The sequence below is a fragment of the Pseudonaja textilis genome, chromosome 2, assembly GCF_049901715.1.
Source record: "Pseudonaja textilis isolate UNSWEBS1 chromosome 2, rPseTex1.2, whole genome shotgun sequence".
Taxonomy (NCBI): Eukaryota; Metazoa; Chordata; class Lepidosauria; order Squamata; family Elapidae; genus Pseudonaja; species Pseudonaja textilis.
The window spans coordinates 131,812,780-131,834,200 of record NC_141991.1 but is presented as its reverse complement, the minus strand read 5'-3'; the positions used below and the strand labels follow the sequence as shown (position 1 = coordinate 131,834,200).

At 41.4% G+C, this 21,421-nt stretch overlaps 1 protein-coding gene across 2 annotated transcripts in view; it reads right to left on the bottom strand.

Moving 5' to 3' along the window:
- Nucleotides 1-18,926, bottom strand: part of CTDSP2 (CTD small phosphatase 2) — a 47,997-nt gene extending 29,071 nt beyond the window's left edge. The window contains exon 1 of one of the 2 annotated variants that reach the window (XM_026714823.2): nucleotides 18,261-18,926. In XM_026714823.2, the coding sequence (XP_026570608.1) occupies nucleotides 18,261-18,324 (64 nt within the window). In that variant the 5' untranslated portion in view covers nucleotides 18,325-18,926. The remainder of the gene's footprint in view (nucleotides 1-18,260) is intronic. The other variant, XM_026714824.2, reaches the window with a different exon arrangement.
- Nucleotides 18,927-21,421: the final 2,495 nt, after the last annotated feature.

The following is a 21,421-nucleotide window of genomic DNA, read 5'->3' as shown; positions in this document are numbered from 1 at the left end:
ATAGACAAGTTTGATTTTCTATATCTCCATATAGCAGAGAATGAGACTTGATGGATTGTTGTGTGGATCTGAAGGTGGAGAACAAGAAGACAACAGGGGTTTTGCTGGTATATGTTCTGCTTGCCCACAGCTGAACTTTCCCCTATTGCCAGCATAGCCTTCCAAGACAACTTGGTGAAAACACATATAACTATTTCCTTCAGAAAGGAAGTTCTGTTCTCAAGAATTAGCACTTACGTCATTCTCCAGTTCTCCCTCCTACCATGGAGAATATTTGCATAAAAGTTATCCCCATGTTCCTAATGTATTAATTGGAAGGTCTGTTTTAAGTAAGGTATCTTTGGTAACAAAACTCTTATTTTCTGCAGGAGGTTTTAAAATCAGCTCCAGAGGCCTTTCTGAAAGCTGTTTTGCCAAGAAACCATTACTTATTGCAGCTGGGACCAGAACCATTATTTTTAAATATAGAAAAATAAAACATCAAACTTGGTCAGATGTATTCTTTGCCTCTGCACACATGGCTACAACCAAATTCAGCACCAAATGCATTATTCATATTAAGGTTTCCTTCCTTCCCTCCCTCTTTCCTTCTATGGAAAAATATATGGAAGGGATTTGATGAGAGAAATTGATTTAAGGTTAGCTTTTTTTTTTTTACCTTTAATCCACCTTGCAAATGGTTTTTTTTCCCCATCTAGGGAATTCATGTAGGGCAGGGGTCACCAATCTCCAGACTGCAGCCCATTAGGAACCGGGTCATGCAAGTGAGGGAAGCTTCATCTGCACATGCACAGGATCTAGGTAGCACATGAATGCCAGGCCCCTCCCAGTCCATGGAACCATTTTTTTCCCCATGGAACCAGTCCCTGGTGCCCAAACATTTGGGGGCTGCTGATGTAGGGAATCTTCCTTATTAGGATGGCACAATCACCTTATTTTTTAAAAAACAAAGTAAGATAGTAAGTCTTGAATAAGATTGCTGCCCTCCCCCCTACTTTTGACATCTTTTCTTATTTTTGTCTAGACTGTCATAGGGAAGGAGGAAGGAGACATTCCTGGATGGGATTAATAGGAAAGTCAGCATTAATATATAATTTCAGCCAGGGGCAACATTAGCGTGGATTCATCCAACCTAACTGTTCTCCAAATATATGATTTCTATCAGGCTTCTATAGCAACCCAGGCAGAAAGGGTTTCTCCAAAGTTTCTCAAAACTCTGATTATTACAATCAGGAAGGTTAGTAACCACACAGGGACTCTACTTTCATGTAAGATATGTATAGGCAGAATTAAAAAGGCATGTTTCTGGTGAAAGCCTACACATGTTCAATGTAAAAGCAGGGAAGCTTGGCTCTTATACAGTAATGTAAGTGAGGAAGGTTTTCCCCAGTGATTGCTTTGGAAATGGCTTCTAGTGTTCTCATCAAACTGAGAATCACCTCCCATATCCTCCACATCCTGAATGCTAACTATAGTTAAATACATCAGATGGGTATCAGGCTGAAAAAAGCTCTGAAAGGATGAAGCTAAATGGAGAAATATGCAGGCACTATTCTACCTAATTGTCAAGCACTTGTTAAACTTGTTTAGGGCGTTCCTTGAAACAAATGCAAAAACATCCAAATAATTTTATAACATCCCCATCTTCCTTCTAGAGAGCTACAGAAACCTCTTCCACATCACCAGTATTTTATTCTTATATAGCACAGGTTAGAAGTAGGCTAGCCTAGGTTAAATACATGACCATGTAAATTTACAATAACTTGGCATTTATCTCATTAATGTTATTTAATATTACATTTAATAATAAAATGTCTTTTGAAAGTCGGGGTTTTTTCCCGAACTTCCCTAGTTAGTCTATAGTTAGGGGATTCCTTGGTTGTCTTCCACCCAAATAAGAAGAATGTGCAAAATCTATTGTTCTAGGAAACACCAGATTGTTCCGTTTCCTTTTACAGATCTTACTAATTCAGCTGGAACACAATCACAATGAATTATTTGGTTCTGGAAAACTTTGGAACCACCCCAGAATGGGTGGATCAGCATGGCTGATAAGAGGAACAGAACATTCCAGAATTCCTCAGAATACTATCTTTGTACACAGTTGCCATGTATTAACCCTGCTCGGTTGGAAATCAAAAAGCATCAGACAAAACACACAGTATAAACTCTGACTATTTTGAGCTGCTCTATATCCAATGTCTATCTTGGAAAGAAAAAAAAAAAGCAGACTTGGTCAGCACCTATATGGAAGAAATTCCAGGGCTGGAAATTGGAATGTGGTTTTTGCATGATGAAATGGCTATCCTTTCTGGCCAATTCCAAAGAAAGCTACAAAGTCATTGTGGAGAATTTCTCATTTCATAGCTATGATCTTCTTCAACTCAATGCCCTTCATATGTATTCCCTTGGCTCTACATTCACTTTGCCTTCATTCTAGTCATTTTTCCCTTTCCAGGTTATATGGACAAAAAAAATGTAACCCTCTCCAGGTTATATGGGCAAAAAAAAATTTCAAGCTCCAAAATATTTTCATGAAATATGCTGTGGGCATCACAGTATCTCTCTCTCTTTCATTGTATGTGGGTGTGTATGTGTAATGACAAAACAAATGTGACATCATAATCCAAACATCATGACTTACCTACTTGCATGAGATATCTAGACGTGTGTTGTGGAGCAACTACCACCAGCAGCAATGATATCAAAAATACATAGGTCAGAATTTAGTGCTATGATGCTTGCTGTGCATTCTGCTAAGCAGCTGAACCCAAAATAAGCATATCCAGCAACTTTATCAAAAGATTTGAAAACAAGTTATGTAAATAAGAGCCCCTTATCTGTTTGTGCACACCTAGCTAGTTTCTATGCATGGAGACACCAGTTGCTCCTGGGTGAAGTCCATACAACTGCATCAAACCATCTTCATTTTGCAGGTACCCTTAGTGGGAAACAACATTGGTAGCTCTAACTGGTGAACTCTGACTCTGCTTCAGCCAGCATACACACCTTGCAAAGAGCTGAAAAGAAGAGGAAGAGAAAAATCAACAAGAAAACACTGCAAAGACTTATCAGAAAACTCATCAGAGACCTGTGTGTGTACATCTTCCAGACAGGAGGGTCCCTGGACCTTCAATTCCATTTTAGATCCACTCTGTCCGAAATAAACTTCCTAATGGCTCTCTCGGAAGATCTTTGAAAGTAATATCCTGTAATTTCCATTTTAAATTGAGACTGGGGGAGCTTTGTTGACAGCAGTAGCAAGATTATTGAATGAATGCACAAAGATGGAAAGACTTGGCAATCCCCACAATGGAGCAATGGTTGGTGAAGATAACACTTGCAGAGGCGACCAAACTGATTTGTTTGATTAGAGAAGACAATATCTATGTTTATGGCTGACTGCTTTACGCATTTTTTGTGTAAAATGAAAAAAAAAATGAACTTATGATTTATGGTTTTCATGATTAGACAGGATAAATTATAGAAGGAAGAAATGATGTAATTTTAGAAAAAAAGTAAAGAGTAAATTTATATTTATACTGCTGTAAAAAAAAAAAAAAGCTACTACCATGTTTCTCATATAATAAGGCCAGGTCTTTTTTTTTTTTTTGAGCCCCGAAAAAATGGCTAGGCCATCTTTTCGGGGATGACTTAATTCCCCCCCTTGCATCTTTGGGCAGGCGGGCAGCGATGGGTTGGATGTTGACCTCAGCATTGGTGGGGCAGTTCATATTGGGGTCAACGCAGGCAGCACCATATCCGGGTATGCAACAAAAGTACTTCCTAACGGCAAGCCCCCACCACCATTCCCCCCATCTTGCATGTTTTAATTTGGGGGAGGGGCTTAATTTCATTTCATGTCTATAAAACATGCTGGGACTTCCTATTAGGGGAGGCCGTATTGTTGGAGAAACAGGGTACTTCTTTGTATTCTTTATTTCTTGCTTTTTAGCCCTGTCTTGGGATTTCTTTCTTTTTCTTCCTGATTCTGTATCATTTTACAACCTTGTATTTAAAGTTTTAATAAAATTATTTATAACAACAATAACAAGAAGAGGTGACTGGAGATATTTGTTCTTAGGCAGACAAAATATCTACTCTGCTGCTAAACAATGAGCCCAATAAAACAGTAACAATGTCCAATCACAACCAAGAAGACAAAACAAAGCAACCTTAATAAAGACCCGCTATAGCAGCTTGCCTGAAAGCTTCAGAGATTTCCTTCTTGCTGCCAGTTCCTCTTATTTCAGCAGAATGGGGTGAGGGATGATGGAAAATACAAGGATGCATATTTTAAAACTTTTTGTTTCCTGGATCATCCCAAATCACAGGTTGCAGTCTCTTGGGGGAAAAGTGTCCCCCGGATCATCGACAAAACAGCAAGAACCATTTTAAAGTCTGCAGGAAGAAATAGGCATATATGCTAGACACAGCCTATACCAGCTGTCCCAATCTGGCATCATTTAGCTATGTTAAACTACAACTGTCACCATCCCAGCCAGTACTGCCAATGGGCAGACTTGCTGGAGACTATATAAGTTATATGTGCTAGTTCCTGAAGGAGCGCAATCAAGGAAGACCTGTTAGTACAGTCTGCTACAAGGAGAATTCTTCAAAGAAAAGAGTACATTCTAGAGAAACCATTCCTGCAATCCTGTACTTTCAATATGTTAAGACAATCCAACTCAATCATCAGCGCAGAAGATAAAGACTTATCTTTTCTTACTGTTATCAAACCATTGCACAACACAAGGACAAATTCCTTAAAGACCAATTGTTAATGTCCCAGTGCCACATTGCCAGATCTGCATTTAAATGTTCCATTGCCTTAAGCAAAATCAAATGAACTAAGAGAGCACCTCAGTTACCCAACCACAAAAGAGATTAGAAGCCCCACCTCTAAGGAAAATTTGACATATTATGGGGGCTACAGCTAATCCCCTTTTGGACAATTATATTTTTTTTTTGTTTCTTAACTCAAGATATACAGCAATCAACTGTATTCAATCTTTGGACCCTCATTTTGCACAAGTCCAATTAAGTTGGGAAAGCTGTAATTAACCATCATTTTGGAGAGAAGTTATGGTTACCAGCAGTGAACCAAGCCAAATTCTAAACCATGTTTCAGAACTGAATAATCATTTCCCAGCTTCAGATGAATCCAGAAATTATGTTTTTTATTTAATATAGTCTCCCTCATCTTTTCTCCAGGAGCTGAAGGAAACATACATAGTAGTTCCTTCTCCGATTACAGTAACTTTCAAGATATCAACCTAAAATAACAACTCCATTAGGTAGCTTGGATTGAGAGAAGAATGGATGCATCCATTCATGGTAGGTTTGTTTGGTTGTTTAATATCATGTGAACCATTTTGTGTGTAAAATTTGATGGCCAGGTGATAGACTATTCTGATGTCAAGAGTGATTATTCTGGAATGGGACATAATTCTAGGCTAGGTCCAGAACTTGATCTTGTCAAGTTCCTAACCACTGAGCATAATTAAGAAAACCAGATTCACACAGTCTCACTAATCAGGTTTATAATGCCAAGGGGGGAAAAGTTAGGTTACAGAATCTTAGTATACCTCAGCCCACGTTTATTTGTGAGTTCATTAAGGTGATTTTTCTATGAAATGATTGCTCCCCTTTTTCAGAAAACCCCTCCCCCGATGAATATTGATGCCTCCCTTAACAGATAAGACTGAAATGTCTCTGATCCTTGTCCACTGTTTTTTGAAGCCGTTGCGAGACACTAGCTGCTGTTACTGGACCACAGAGTTCTTCACATCTTTAGAGCGTGCATAGTTACTACATTTTGTAGGCCATGACTTAGAATGTCCATTAGCTTGTCCATTAATCCCTGTTGTTTATTGGCTTCTCCAATAAACTATGGCAGAAGACAGTGCATTAATCCTACCAGTAGCTCAAACCAATTTCCTTGTTCCACGCTCCATGCTCCACCAGGCTCATTAATTAGATTTTTGCAGAGGTTGTTCACAAACAGGCTGCTTGCACAGGTAAAAGGTTCTTTCATATCTTGGCCAATGTCCAATACCAGCAATCAGAGATAGAAGACTCCAAGGCAGACAACATTTTAGTGATGCATCTGCCCCCTTTGCTTCATCTTTTCCTGACTTCGCCTCGTATTTTATATGCAGACGCCTATTTGACACATCTCAGAACTGTCTGATCTCTGCACGGATTTCAGAGGAAGCCAATCCTTCGTGGTTCTGCAATGAGGGAAAAGGAGAAATTCTCCATCATCTTCTTCAGAGCGCTCACAGCTGCACTTTATTACATGTATAGGCAGCTGCACTTTCAGAAGACTGCTTCCATTTTAGTAACGTTACAGCTATGATTTTAATGCCAGTTGTAAGGCTGAAGCTTTCTACAGCTCATCACTCCATAGAGATGAGAGAAGATAATGACTTCCCTACTGCTGGTAACAACCAGTTATGTCAGGAAGCATAAAGGACAGAACTGCTCCTCTCTGGATCATGAGAAGGTTGTTTTCAACCCTGCTGGCGGTCAATCCTTTCCTTCAGCCATCTTAGTCTAGCATCAATTACTAGCTTCTGAGGAGGAACTTGGAGATCTGCCAAAGCCTAAGCCTTTGAAGGAACGTAAGTTATCTTTTTCAATTGCAAGGAGCAAATTCGGGAATTGGAATGGCTACGGACATATTTCTGCAGCATAGTTTCAAATCTATTTCTATTTCTTTCAAATGCCTGTTACAATAGGAGGAGCAGGAATCAGAAAATGAAAGCTAAAATGAGCCTTATGCCCGTTCGCGATGATATGTGTCAGCAGTTCAACTAGAGTGGGATAAGACCACCTCCTGGCTTTAGGAGGACAACTTGGAAATAGCTGTGGAAATAATTATGATAAAAGGGTTGGCCGTGATTATAAAAAGGATATGTTGTTTTGTTTTCTGTACGAAGCGATTAAGGTTGTTTTCAGAGCAAGGGATGAAAAATGACGAGATAGCTAATTCAGAGGCTTTGTAAGAGCAATGGAATTGTATCCTGGCAGCTTCTCATTGGCCTTTCCCCCACCCCCGGCAACCTAATACAGCAAAACACATGCAATGTGATGGGTAGAAGAACCATAACTCAAGCATCTCTCTCTTAAAAAGATGCCCAGAAGCAAATGTTTTAGCACCAACCACACAGTTTTGAGCAATCCTACAACCATGCATCTGGGGATTGTTCCAACTCCTGTGACAAGTCTTCCATGGTTCTGTGGCAATACTGCATTGCATTTTGAGAATAGAGGTTTATACGTATTTCAAAGGAAAGAAGAAAAACTTACAGATGCAACAGAATCAACAGCTTCCTTTAGCAGCAGATTGTCCTTCCTACCTGCTACTCAAAGTGTTTGTCCTGATAAAACTGAACTCTTCAGAGGAACTAACGGTAATATTGAAAATGGAAACCATCACACAATGATAATAAGATTGCAACTTCCAGGTTTGTCAACACATACAGAAAAGAATACTATGGCATCTAACTAGCTTATTATGCCTGGTTTGAGATTGCCCGGTGCACTACTCCTTTGGTGCATTTTCTAATGCTGCACATAAACCGAGAAAGACATATCCTCAGAGGGAAACTAGCACTAGGGTCCACAAAATGCAGGCACTGATAACATTATACAACCTAACACCAGAAATGTGGATACACATTAAATATACTATGAGGAGCCATTTCCTCCCTTATGGAAGGCAGAACTACAGTATAAAAATATACAGTACTTTGGCACCAAAGTCATTTGTCTTTCAGAAACTTTAAAAAAAAAATGCATGTGGGTATAGAAAACGAAACATATTAAATTCTCCAGTAAGAAATAAACACGCCTCCCACTTTCTGATGTTCTTAATAATAGTATATAGATTACTAACAAAAATTTGCAATACTAATCCTTTATGCAATCAGAACTCTTCTTACAAAAGGGAATAACTGAGTATTCTCAATGATTTGGTTCACACTGTTAGTTCTAATGTGCCCTGCTTACTTTTGGCTTTATGGACCCAGCCAATGAGATATAAACTCTGTTCAACTAATTACCTCCATAAATTCCCAGTATGTGCAGAGGAAGCCGTGTCCCTTGAGAATATCCCCAACATCTCCTATTTGCACAGATGTAACCTCAGAAATTCACTGTCAAGTCTGAACAGCTGAACAGTTTCCATTCTGCAGTTAGTGCGTATTCCCAATATCGACCTCTTTGAGGATTCTGGTGGGTTCAGCGAGATGTCGAAAGCTTTTCCTTTCAATCTCCTGTTTACCCTATAAAAGACTGAAGCTGCAGCTGCTGCGGATAGGCAGTCGGTCTTGCACTTCCCTCATTCATTCTATGTAAACCGTCCAATAAAGAATTTTTACTGCCAAAGCAGGTGGCAGCAAATGCCAGATCCTGGCTGATTACTGAATAAGAGACATTAGGAAATCCCAAGCTTCTTGGATTGAGGGATAGGATGGGGATCCCAGAAACAGGAAAGGGTCAACCATTTCGTAGTGTTGAGAAGAAAACAGATGGGTTCATGAAGTTCTCAAGAGCTGACCACCATTCAAAGTGTTTCTTGACAAGACAACTAGGCAACTTAGTACAGCCTTACTGAATTACATGACTTAAGGTATCCACCTCCCAATAACACCTCTTGAATTTTGCTGGCACGATAGGCTTCAGGGTTGACGGAAGTTAGTAGGAATCGACAAATTCACTTTCCTGCCATAGATTCGTCGTCAACAAGTATTTTCTGTGTCATCTCTTCTTCCTTTTGAGCAGATTCCTTTTGAGCAGATCCAGGCTGGGGAAGGGAAGAGGAATCTCATGTATACTACTTCTCGAATTTCTAGACGTAACTTTCAGATGCTCAAGCTCCGGTTGTGGATATAGGGTGAGCAGGGTGAGAAGAGAAAGGTCCTAGCTGCTCGAATCACATTTTTATTGCTGAGTTATTTCTAAGCTTTTCTGGTCATGGCATTTTTTAAACTTGACAAGTCCAGAAGCTTAAAGCACTTTTTGACATTTTAATGCATGGAAAATAAGCCGATGCATTAGCTAAGCGAAGACCTCATATTCCAAAGCAGCACATACCACAAGACCAGCTTTCGAGGATTACATGTCCTGCTTGAGCATTTCAAGGAAGTATCTACTAGATACAAATATCTATGGGGATTCTCAATTGCCCAGGTCACGACTGTCCCAAAGATGTTTTTCCAAAAGGCAACTGGACTTTTTTTTTTCTTTGAAAAATGTTTCATTTGTCATCCAAGAAGCTTCTCCAGCAGCAGCTTTCAGGATGAGAAGCGAAATGTTTTCAAAGAAAAAAAATCTAAGAAAGTCCGATTGCCTTTCAAAAAAAAGCACCTTCGGGACTACTAGATACAAGGTGAACAAGGCACCGGCCCAGCCTTACCTCTTTCTAAGATGATTGTAAGAAACAGATCATGTCTTCTCTCTGTTAGTAGCTAAATCGGCTGGTTCTAACAGAATTAAGTGCTAACTGGCAATAGCTGGATGTAAACTTCCTGTAATTTCGCATACTACTATCACGTAATTCATTAATGAAAGGGAAGAGAAGGAAATGTGGGGTGAGAAAAATAGCTTATGATGCAACTGAAATTAAGAAATTGCCCTTCCTTGAATGTTTCACTATGGAGTCTTCCCCAGAGGAAGAGACAATGTGGGGAACCAGAATAGCTTTTAGGCAAATGAAGGCAGGAAAACGTTTTATGTCTTTGTGATATTTTTAGGAGGGAAAAACCTTGCTGAGTCCCCAAACTTCTGACTCTATCACAGTGTTTCCTAACCTTATGAACTTGTAGATGTGTTTGACTCTTAGAATTCTCCAGCCAGCCATGCTGGCTGAGGAATTTGGGGAGTTGAAAACCAGAGATCTTAAAGTTGCCAAATTTAGGAAATCCTGTACTAGTAAATGACAGGGCACAAGATTTTCAACAAAATGACAGGCAAAAACACCCCTTTATGTAGAAAAAAACAAGACAAATCGTTTGGTGACCAAGTTGAAAACATGTATCATCCATAATTTTCAATCATTAAGCAAGTGCTTCTGAAGACTGAAGGCAGATTTGAAGTGGAGAAGAATGTGATAGGAGATTCTTGTTCACTTTGATACAATTCTTACATAATTTTGTATATAACACTGGAGTCAGGAGTGCTTTAACCTGTTCCTTCCTTTTATCAGCTGCAGTTTCCTCCTGTAGCATGTTTTAAATTTCAAACAATTGTGCAACCGGATGCATTAGTGAAGAGCCTCTTCCTCCCTTCTTTTCTGGTTCTTTCTATACTGGCTTTCTAGTCCCTCTGGAATTAGATCTGGTTGCTAAAATATCAAAGAAATGCACGAAGAATATAAAATAATGTTTGGAAATCCAGCTTTCTCCAGGTCTTAATTTAAGCCATGCAACCACTTTTCTCACTCTTTGACAAATACTTTACTAACCAAGTATACATATGCTTAGATTCTAATACAGGTAGCCCTTGAGTTATGACCACAATTGAGCCCAAAATTTCTGTTGCTAAGCAAAACATTTGTTAAGCAAGTTTTGCCCTATTTTACAAATTTTCTTGCTGCAGTTGTTAAGTGAATCACTGAAGTTGTCAAGTTAGTAACAGGGTTAAGTGAATCTGGCTTCTTCATTGATATTGCTTGTCAGGCGGTTGCAAAAGGTGATTGCATGACCCTAGGACACTGCAACCGCCATAAATATGAGTCAGTTGCTAAGCACCTGAATTTTGATTGTGTGATCATGGGATGTTGCAACTGTCCTAAGTATGAAAAACTGTCAGTCACTTATTTCAATGCCACTGTAATTTCAAAGTCACTAAACGAGCTGTTGTAAGTCGAGGACTACCTGTAACCTATTTTCAAGATTGCTCACTAATTTGATGGCAAGAACATACGCCAATATATGAGTTACTATCCATATTTCATCCCATAGACTTGTTCTACCTATATATCCAACTGCATAGATCCAACCCGTCTCTTTTCCAGGGATCTCTCCTGGAACAGCCTTTCCCAACTTGGGCACCCTCCAGAGATATAGGCCTTCAGCTCCCAGTATTTGTCTATTAGTGTGTCAATTGCTAAGAGTTCTGGAAGCTAAGGTTCTGTGAAGATGCGGAAGGCTGATCTAATACCTAAGTATCCCCATCAACAAGTTGAATCCATTATGGATACCTTCCGAGAGACCCCTGTTAACATTTCAAAAACAAGTAGAACCTCAAATTAGAATTGGACAGGCATACTATGCTATCTCCTAAAATTTAAATATGGTGCCAGAAGAGGAGTTTTCCAGATTAATTAAAATGTTGAGTGAGGGGATTTTAAGAATTCAGATTCTGGGTGAAGGATTCCCTCTGAGGTACAAATGTATTATAGGGAATTTCAGAATTGTGATTATTATAATTTTTTAAAAAGGAACTTGTCCCTTCTATTAGCCCCTGCTAGCTCAAATGTGAAATTCTGCTACCAGATGTCCTTGCATGACATCATTGCTGACATCAAATATATTTTCTTTAAAGTAGTTTTTGTATAACTATTTTCTTGGAAGGGGATGTTCTGTAATCAAGACTGGATTTCTTGGAGCTACAACGATAACTTTGTCTGAGGATGCTTGAAATCCATTTAGCAATTCTCATCAGGCAATTACCCTCCTCTTTGCTTGAGCATTAGTCTACCTCTTTAAAATATGGGGCAGAGTATAAAGGCTGCTCCTTTCATCACAATTACTCAGTGGAAAAAGCTTCATTGGTGAAGAACCACAATCACAATGCTATGAAGCAACTGCCCCATTAAAGGCAATGTTTAATATTATCCATTTGTACATGTCCCTAGGTTTTATTAGCAGCCTCGCCCAGTTTATAAAAAAACAGTGTATGTGTGAGTGTGCATGTCTGTGTCTCTCACACAGGTATACAATTTAACTGAAAGTTCCAGTGGCCTATTATTAATATATTAGTATCACTGAAAAAGTTTTATATTCTCAAGGAGGTAGACATTTTTTAAAAATGATTGAAAAGTTGAACTGCATTAATTAATCCTAGTTTATATGATTCCACATCATGTGGTTAATGATTTTCAACCCATCATTTAAACATTCAAATTGGATGACAACTCTGGAAGTCTTACCCAAACTAACAAGGTCCTGGAACTTTAAGTAATTCATCTCTGAGTCCTTGTGTGTATTCATCCCTAATGTTTAACCCACATGTTTGTTTCCCACAGCATTCTTCAACTAGTTTTTTTTTTAAATAAGTACTTGCAGTACTCAATTCTTCTTTTTTTTTTAAAAAAAAAAGCCAGTCAAAGCTTTGCACTCATCTGTAAAAAAATACAAAACCCATTAAATTCAGGAAAAAGTTCTTTAGGGAATATTCTAGGCAGCAATCTTCAGCTTGTTTCAACGCATGCTCTGAGAGATGCCTTTGCTTTTTGGGAAGCTGTATATGGTATGACCTAAACAGAAAGGAATGCCATTCCAAACATTCCTGTACAAATTAAACCAACTTGTCTCTTTTACTTTTCAAACTTGCCTTTTTTTAAACATAATTATCACAAACTTATAAAATTTCTCAAAGCCCTCCTACTAAAAGCAGCTAAGCAGTAAAAAGACATTTGCTGCTGTGTTCAAACATTTCCCATTTAATTCTACATATTAAAATAAAGCAGTTTGGCTCCGAAACCAATCCTCTCTCTTTATGGGGTGGGGTGTAGGAAGAGCACTTTGCTGGCTTCATCTGCTATAGGGATCCTCTTCTCTCCATTTCATACATTTCTACACACATACATGCAGTGAGGTATCCCACCATTTGAGAACTTCTATCCAAACAACTCTTAATTCTTGAAACCATGAGACAAAAGACAGAATCTTAAAAAAAAAAGGATGACAGATATCTCAATTAAACCAATTCCTACTAAATTCCAAAGATTTTCAGTCTTCAATATTAATTTTAAAAAACTGTGGATGCTACAACAAAAAGCAAAGCTACGCAAGGAGCATGGTCTCTATTCATAAATAGAAATCACCCTGTCCCATTAAAGTTAGCTTTGTTCCAATGCTACTGGGAACAGAGGTGGGTGGACTCCCAAATGGCGGTTCTTGGTTTACAGAACATGAGATACAGATGCCCAGCTCCAGAATGTGAACCCAGCAAAGGGAAGGTAAACTGAAAACCTGAATGACGTCATCTACTCGCCCTAGATCAATCTCAGAAGCAACTACTGTCTGCAAACATGAGAGCTTCCTACATCGGTCTGTGCTAATAACTCCTGCACAAAATTTAACATCCTTGTTACAGGAGAACAAAAGAGCTCATGGCAACAGCCGACTCCTCCCGTGGTTCCCATTTAATGGATCCATACGCTCTCCCTCCAACAGAATACAGAATACTAAAAAACTAGGAAGGTATGTAATAACTGGGACAGATTTTGCTCTGGACCGATCCTCACAAGCCCAGCAATGCTTGGAACAATAAGGACCCTTTGTTGTTCTTTGGTATATTACTATGTTGGACAATGAGAAGCCTCCTGCTTGCTTACCCTCATGGTTATCCTGATAATATGCCAATTCTGACAAACTGTTGCCCCCCCCAAAAAAAAACCCTTGCCCTGCTTCCCCCCAAAAGCATTCTGTGCATATATTTCATATAACCCATTTTTTTCTGTCCTCTCTAGCTTGTATGTATGGCATCTCCTGTTTCTAACTCTGATATACAGCAGCAGCCTTCCATTTGACAAATCGACTTCACATCCCAAAAAATGTACTTCTAAAAGGAGAGGAGTGTAAGTATTGATTGGAGACCCATGGCAAATTGTAGCCAAGTTCACATTAGACCGAAGATTCAATGGCTGTGCCATATATCATACGAGCTGAAATACTACATTCTGACCTAGTATACATTGTGTATAGAATGGATTGTCTTCCCCCATTTCAGATTCCACTGATTTCTGAAATTTGCATTTATTAATCTGTCCAGCATTGATGAACTTTTATGGATATGTAATGCTTTTCTTGTCAATAAAAATAAGCTTGCCATCATTTTCCTTCCAGAATCTACATGCTTCTTCATATAAAATGTTGTGTTTCATTTCTATCTCTTCTTTCTCTAAAGTTCAGAGCTATTTGCAACAATTCACAATGTTTCACAAAATAATTCTTCTACAAAAATACACCCGTCTCTAAATATCAACACCAACTTGCTTTAAGTTTAAATTCATCCAATTTAAAGGTGACCTTTAACGAAGAGAAATTCCATAACTGAGGAACAGCTATTGTAAACAATCACCTACCAATTTGTTCTCTTCTTTCTTTCTGGTTAACGTTGAAAGAGTTGAGAAGAAATCTCAGTGCTTTTTTTTAAAAAAAACCACTTTTTCTACTTTTAAACTAAGCACACAGCCAACAGATCCTCTTTCTTTGGACACTAGCGTATTTTATTTTATTTGCATCCTTATTTTTAATTTTTTTACAAATATCTCAAGGGTGTGAACGTATGCCTTCTTCCTCCTATTTTCCCCACAACAAGCACTGTAAGGTGAATTGGGCTGAGAGAGTATGACTGGCCCAGAGTCACCCGGTTGGCTTTCATATCTAAGGTGAGACTAGAAATTATGGGCTCCCCTTTTCTAGCCTGGTACCTTAATCACTAGACCAAACTGGCTCTCTTTTGGTAAAAAAACAACAACTAACATTTACCACTTTATAGTGGAAGAGCCGTGGTGGTGCAGTGGTTAAAAAGCAGTACTGCAGCCTACTTCTGCTGACTGCAGGCTGCCTGCAATTTGGCAGTTCGAATGTCACCAGGTGCAAAATCGACTCAGCCTTTCATCCGTCCAAGGTGGGTAAAATGAGGACCCAAATTGTTGGGGGCAATAGGCTGACTCTGTAAACCACTTTGAAAGGGCTGTAAAGCACTGTGAATTGATATATAAGTCTAAATGCTATTGCTATAGTGCATTTCAGTAACTTTTCTATTCAATTGTGTTTGATTCTTGAAGACTACCAGATTCCTGCATTTTTCTTGGTAAGGGTTTTCAAAAGTGGTTTGCCATTGCCTATTCTTAGGGCTGAGAGCAAATGATTTACCCAAAATCACCCAGCTGACTTTGTGCCTAAGACAGAACTAGAACTCACCCCCCACCCCAGCCTATGCCTTAAATACACCACCAAACTGGTTCTCTTTCAGTAAAAAAGAAAACAGCATCCGAAATAGACTTGGTTCAGAATCCAGAATCCTCTCTCGAGTAGAAATCTTCACCTGACTGCCAATCCTTTCAATTAAAAAACAACCTACATTCTCTATTTGGTGCCACCTATACAGATTGCTAACAAAATGCACCCAGCCCCCAGGCTTTGCCCCAAGGCCTTTATCAACAAGTCCTCCTACAAGCCTTTATTCACATTCCTTGATCAACAAAGATTGCAGAGAACACTGCCTGTTAAATTACAGGGGAGAGCTGCAGTATTTGGAAACTCGCTAGTGGGCTTAAATGTACTTTGGCAGGCCCTGCTAAGGCCTTAGCTTAATTTGCATCTTGTTTGTTCACCAGAGGCTCCCATATCCAAGCTTCTCTGGATGGCTGCCACCAAAAACCTCCATTTCCCTGAAAAGAGACAACTAAAAAAAAAGGGAGGGGGGGTGTAGTAGGGCAAATGGAGAGCTAGCAATGAAACTGCTCCAGGCATTGAGAAGAAGGGGGGGGGGATATGATGAAGCATTTCATTAAATGCACCAATTCAATTTTATGCATGACTGTTTATTCCAAAAACACCAGCTATTTCCCCCTCGCTTCAGCCTTTTAATCTTACTCTAAGGACCCTATTGCTTTGTGGGTCTTCCTCTAGTCATTATGCACAAGATTACTTTGCTCTCTCCAAATCAGTCCTTTTTACTTTTCTTGACACCTACTGCATTTACTCAGGTTTGAGTTCTTGGCAAATAAGAACTTTCCAACCATCCTCCTTTTCCTCACAACCTTTCCGCTTGTAAGAGAATTTGACAGATGACCCCTTCTTTTGGAACATCTGAAATTCAGATTCCTTCACAAAATGCATCCAGCTCTGCAGACTGCAGAGCATCCAATTTTTTGACCTGGCAAACTTTAATTAAGACCAGTGACAAAATAATGGGATGTTATCAATGATTAGATGATTAGATTGTTATTCACAAATCGCCATAAATGCAGAAGATTCAGAAGCAGCTGGGAATAAAATAATCTGGGCTCAGAATAGCTGTACTGGGTAGGAGAAATAGAACTCCATTTTTCATTCCCTCTCCACCCCAACAGAGAGCAGGTATTCCCAATCCTCAAAAACAGCCTGCTCTAACCTGACATCCTGATAGGGCGTAGGACTGCAACTCCCACAGTTGGCAAACCACCTGGAAGGCAACAGTTTGGGAAGAGCTGCCCAAATGCATCTGGGATAACTTTTGCATATTTAGCTGCATGTAAATCTGCAAGGTTACTGGAGGGGGAAAAAAAACCAACCCCTACTTTCATTTACCTGGGGAGAGAGTGGGAGGTAGCTCCACCTAATCTAGATTTGCAACTGGAGAGTAATTATGCTACACCCAACGAGGACAAGTTGTCCAGTTTTCCCACCTCCCCGTTGCTTGTCCCCAAGACCCTTTCTGTCAAGAACACAAGGGGAGGGGGAGCCCTTTGGCCAATAGCGAAGCAGAAAAATCTGGTTAGCCAACATCAGCTGAATAAACACCAGCACTAACGGAAAAAAAAGGGGGGGGGTAGGAGAAAAGCAATATAAATAGGTGTCAACATTAAAACGCAACCATCCCATCCAATCCTGTGCGAACCTCCAAAGAGGAAAGCGTTTTTGTTTTGTGGAGGGTTTGTTTTAGGAAAATACAAGTCTCAAAGGACTTACTAACAGGGCATTTCACCGTCCGCCCAATCTATTTACATGGTGGCATTGCACTATGCGGAGGAAACCTGTTCGGTAGCCCCGTTTCCTCGCTACGTAGTCAATGTAATCCGGATTGTCAACCTCAAAAGCCCCCGTAGTACTATGACTACATTCCTCGGGATATATTCTAAGCACGGCAAGTCGTCGCTCGGAGAATATGGCTATGCCGTCATCGACTCTTTCGGTCTTTTTTTTTTTTTTAAGATTTAAGGAGATGTGTGGGTTGCGTGTTTGTTATTTGTGTGTTGTTTGTGTATGTCAACGCAAATGGCTTCCTCTTCATTTTAGACGATAAGGAAAAGACTTGGGGTGGGCCAAAAATAAAATAAAATAAAATGATTCCAATGTGACTTTTAAGATTTGGGACTTGAAGGGCGGGTACAAATAAATAAATAAACAAACAAACAAACAAATAAATAAAACCACCACCACCCACCCGCTCCAAATCCGGAACGATTCAAGAGCAACGTTTGGAAAGGGTTCAAGTGCCTGTTTAGCTACGCACGCGCGGAAGGGCGACAAGCGAGGAGAGGGGGGGAGAGACAAGAGACATGAAAAACAAAACGTTCAGAGTTTTTTTCCTCCCTTCCTCATGAAAGAGAGCGAGAGGTCTAGGCAAGAAGCGCCCAAATTCTCCCCTGCCTGCCTCCCTCCCTCCCTCCCTCGGACCAAGCGGGGGTGGAAGGAAGACGCGGGAACGGGGAAAACCGAGAGGGGGAAAAAAACAAAACACAAGGCCGTTCCCAGGGGAGGCAACCAAGGGAAACCAAGTTCACTTCTCTGCCCCTCCGTCCCACCCCCGCCCCACTTCGCAAAGGGCCCGGTCGATTTCGACATTTTGGGGGGGGTGGGGGAGGGAGGGAGAGGAGGAGACATCTCGCACGGACCTGTCGCTGCCCCCCCCCTCCAAAAAAGAATCGAAACGGATTGACTGACAGCTCTACGCGATACATCCGGACGCGAAAAGGGGTGGGGAGAAGCAGCTTTATTTTTCTCTTAAGAAACGCGCGTACCCTCCCCACAATTTGGGAGGAAAGTGGTGGGTTGTTTTTTCTTAAAAAAAGAAAAAGAAACACGCCATCTCCCTCCACCCACGCCAGGACTTCAGAGCTCCTCCTTCATAACCATTATTATTTTTGCACGGAGCAAATAGTGTAGTGAACCACCACCCCGCGCGCGCACTTTTTTGTTTAACCGAGGCTGTTTTAAAGGGGGAGGGAGGGGGTGTCTCTTCGCTCCCCCACCCCGGGACGGGTGGCCAGCTAGGAAGGAAACAAGTTTCTAACTTCGACTTCCCCTCCTTACCTTGTTTTGAAAAGACCAAGGCTTCGTCCCTCTGCACTTGGGTGATGATAGACCGGCTTTCCATCTAACAATCCCACAGACCCTGGGGATCCTTTAGTCCGGAGGAGGGAAATATCCGAGGAGGAGGAGAGGAGAGGAGTGGGGTGGGGGTGGGGGGAAGGAAGCAAGAGAAGGAATGGACGCGATGGAGAAGGGAGCCCGCGCCCCGCTCCTCCTTCAGTTGCAAAGCCGAGGAGTAAGCTCTTTGCAAAGGCAGCCGTGTAGATGCTCCTCAGATCGGGTCCAACATGGAGAATCCAGGGCTGAAGCAAAGGTGGTGGTGGGGGGCACCCCACTCTCTCTCACTCTCTCTCTCTCCCGCGCGCACACACACACAAACACACACACCCCACACGAAGAAGCGCGGGCGCGCGAGGAAATGGGACACAGGCGGTTTCCAGTCCTCTCCCTCCAGATAAACAACAAGCCGAGCTCCGGATCCTTTTCTGCGCTTCGCTTCCGCCCGGCGGGTCTCCCACAAAATCGGACCAAAACGTGCTCTCCGCCGTGCATAAGGGTCCAAAAGCGGGGAGCGAAGCCGAGGAAGAGGTGAGGGGTGTGGGGAAAGAAGCCCCGTTACTCTTGCAACCTTCGACGCTTTTGTTATTTTGTTACCACCAGTCCAGTGGCTCTCTTACACAAGGGAGTAGCCTTGAAACCGCTCCAGCATTTCCATTGGCCCAGAGAGAGAGAGAGAGAGAGAGGGTGAGCGAGGGGAGAGCGAAGGAGGCGTGGCTAAAAACTCTACTCTGCGGTGTTTACCTAACAAACATTCCAGGCGCCGGAGGAAAGAGAAGGGACGGGGTGGCCACGCCCCTTTTGGGGCTGGCCGCCTTGTAGGACGGCTGGCTTCTCCCAACAGGCACCGCTGGCTGGAGGAGGGAGGAAGTGGAGATTTTGAAGTTTACGTTTGGGAGGCTGCAACGCCCTCCCGAGTGGAAGAAAATAAATTTTAAATTACTGCAAGGGATGTACAGCACTCCAGGGATAGAGAGAGGCGATCCTTGTCTTCCTCGGGTACTTGTATACCCCCACGTTACTGGACTATATTTGGAGTAAAAGAAAAATATAAAAAAGCACACCAGGGTACTACCCCCATTAAAACTGCAGGTCGGCGCCTTCCCTGAGAATCTGGAGTTTTGTTTTGTTTTTAAAAAAGTTGAAAGTCAATTCTGAAACGAACAGGAAACAACAGTGGCTCTGCTTTCCGAAGGCTCTTGTAAATTCACGAGTAAAGTCGTCCCATCTTGTAGTAGTCTTGTTTGTTTCTTCTCATTGATTTATCTGCCCTCTTTTTCCGGAAGAGGGGTGTGTATTGTATTTATAGACAGGGAAGCAGGCAGAACTCCGAGGAAGTGGGTAATTTTTATTAGATGAAACCCTTACTACAATATATGCAATTTTTAAATATACTTCAGGTCCCGCATGCATTTACTTTAACATATTTCCCTGTTTGGTTTTAGAATGATTAAAATGGCTCTGGTCGCATTTTGATAACTCTCTTCTAATGCTCCATTAGATCCATTAAAAGTCCACCAGTTAGATTTGGAAAAAAATTAAGAGTTTAAAAATCGCAAAAGATGTGATTGCTTGAGGAACTGAGCCTTAACTAATTTTCCTAAGACACCAAGCAAAAAAAAAAAAAAAAAGCAGCAGGCAAACTTATGTAGGATCAGCTAGCTAATCAATCTTCTCTTTCTTTTCATTTCTGTTGACATTCAACTCCAAAGCAAGCAGAGTTAACATTTGGTCAGAACTGAAATACAAACTTATGATTCATATTAAGCTTTGTGTCCCCTAGTAAATATCATTCCAAGTTGTACACTGCTCAGCAAAATAAAGGGAACACAAAAATAAAACATCCTAGATCTGAATGAATGAAATATTCTTATTAAATACTTCGTTCATTACATAGTTGAATGTGCTGAGAACAAAATCACACAAAAATTATCAATGCAAATCAAATTTAGCAACCCATGGAGGTCTGGATGTGAAGTTACACTCAAAATTAAAGTGGAAAAAAACACTACAGGCTGATCCAACTTTGATGTAATGTCCTTAAAACAAGTAAAAATGAGGCTCAGTAGTGTGTGTGGCCTCTACGTGCCTGTATGACCTCCCTACAATGCCTGGACATGCTCCTGATGAGGTGGCGGATGGTCTCCTGAGGGATCTCCTCCCACACCTGGACTAAAGCATCCACCAACTCCTGTACAGTCTGTGGTGCAATGTGGCGTTGGTGGATGGAGAGAGACATGATGTCCCAGATGTGCTCAATTGGATTCAGGTCTAGGGAATGGGCAGGCCAGTCCATAGCATCAATGCCTTCTTCTTGCAGGAACTGCTGACACACTCCAGCCACATGAGGTCTAGCATTGTCTTGCAATAGGAGGAACCCAGGGCCAACCGCACCAGCATATGGTCTCACAAGGGGTCTGAGGATCTCATCTCGGTACCTAATGGCAGTCAGGCTACCTCTGGTGAGCACATGGAGGGCTGTGCGGCCCCCTAAAGAAATGCCACCCCACACCATTACTGACCCACTGTCAAACCGGTCATGCTGGAGGATGTTGCAGGCAGCAGACCGTTCTCCACGATGTCTCCAGACCCTGTCACGTCTGTCACATGTGCTCAGTGTGAACCTGCTTTCATCTGTGAAGAGCACAGGGCGCCAGTGGCTAATTTGCCAATCTTGGTGTTCTCTGGCAAATGCCAAACGTCCTGCACAGTGTTGGGCTGTAAGCACAACCCCCACCTGTGGACATCAGGCCCTCATAGAGTCTGTTTCTGACCATTTGAGCAGCCACATGCACATTTGTGGCCTGCTGGAGGTCATTTTGCAGGGCTCTGGCAGTGCTCCTCCTATCCCTCCTTGCCCAAAGGTGGAGGTAGCAGTCCTGATGCTGGGTTGTTACCCTCCTATGGCCTCCTCTACGTCTCCTGATGTACTGGCCTGTCTCCTGGTAGCACCTCCATCCTCTGGACACTACACTGACAGACACAGCAAACCTTCTTGCCACAGCTTGCATTGATGTGCCATCCTGGATGAGCTGCACTACCCGAGCCACCTGTGTGAGTTGTAGACTCCGTCTCATGCTACCACTAGAGTGAAAGCACGCCAG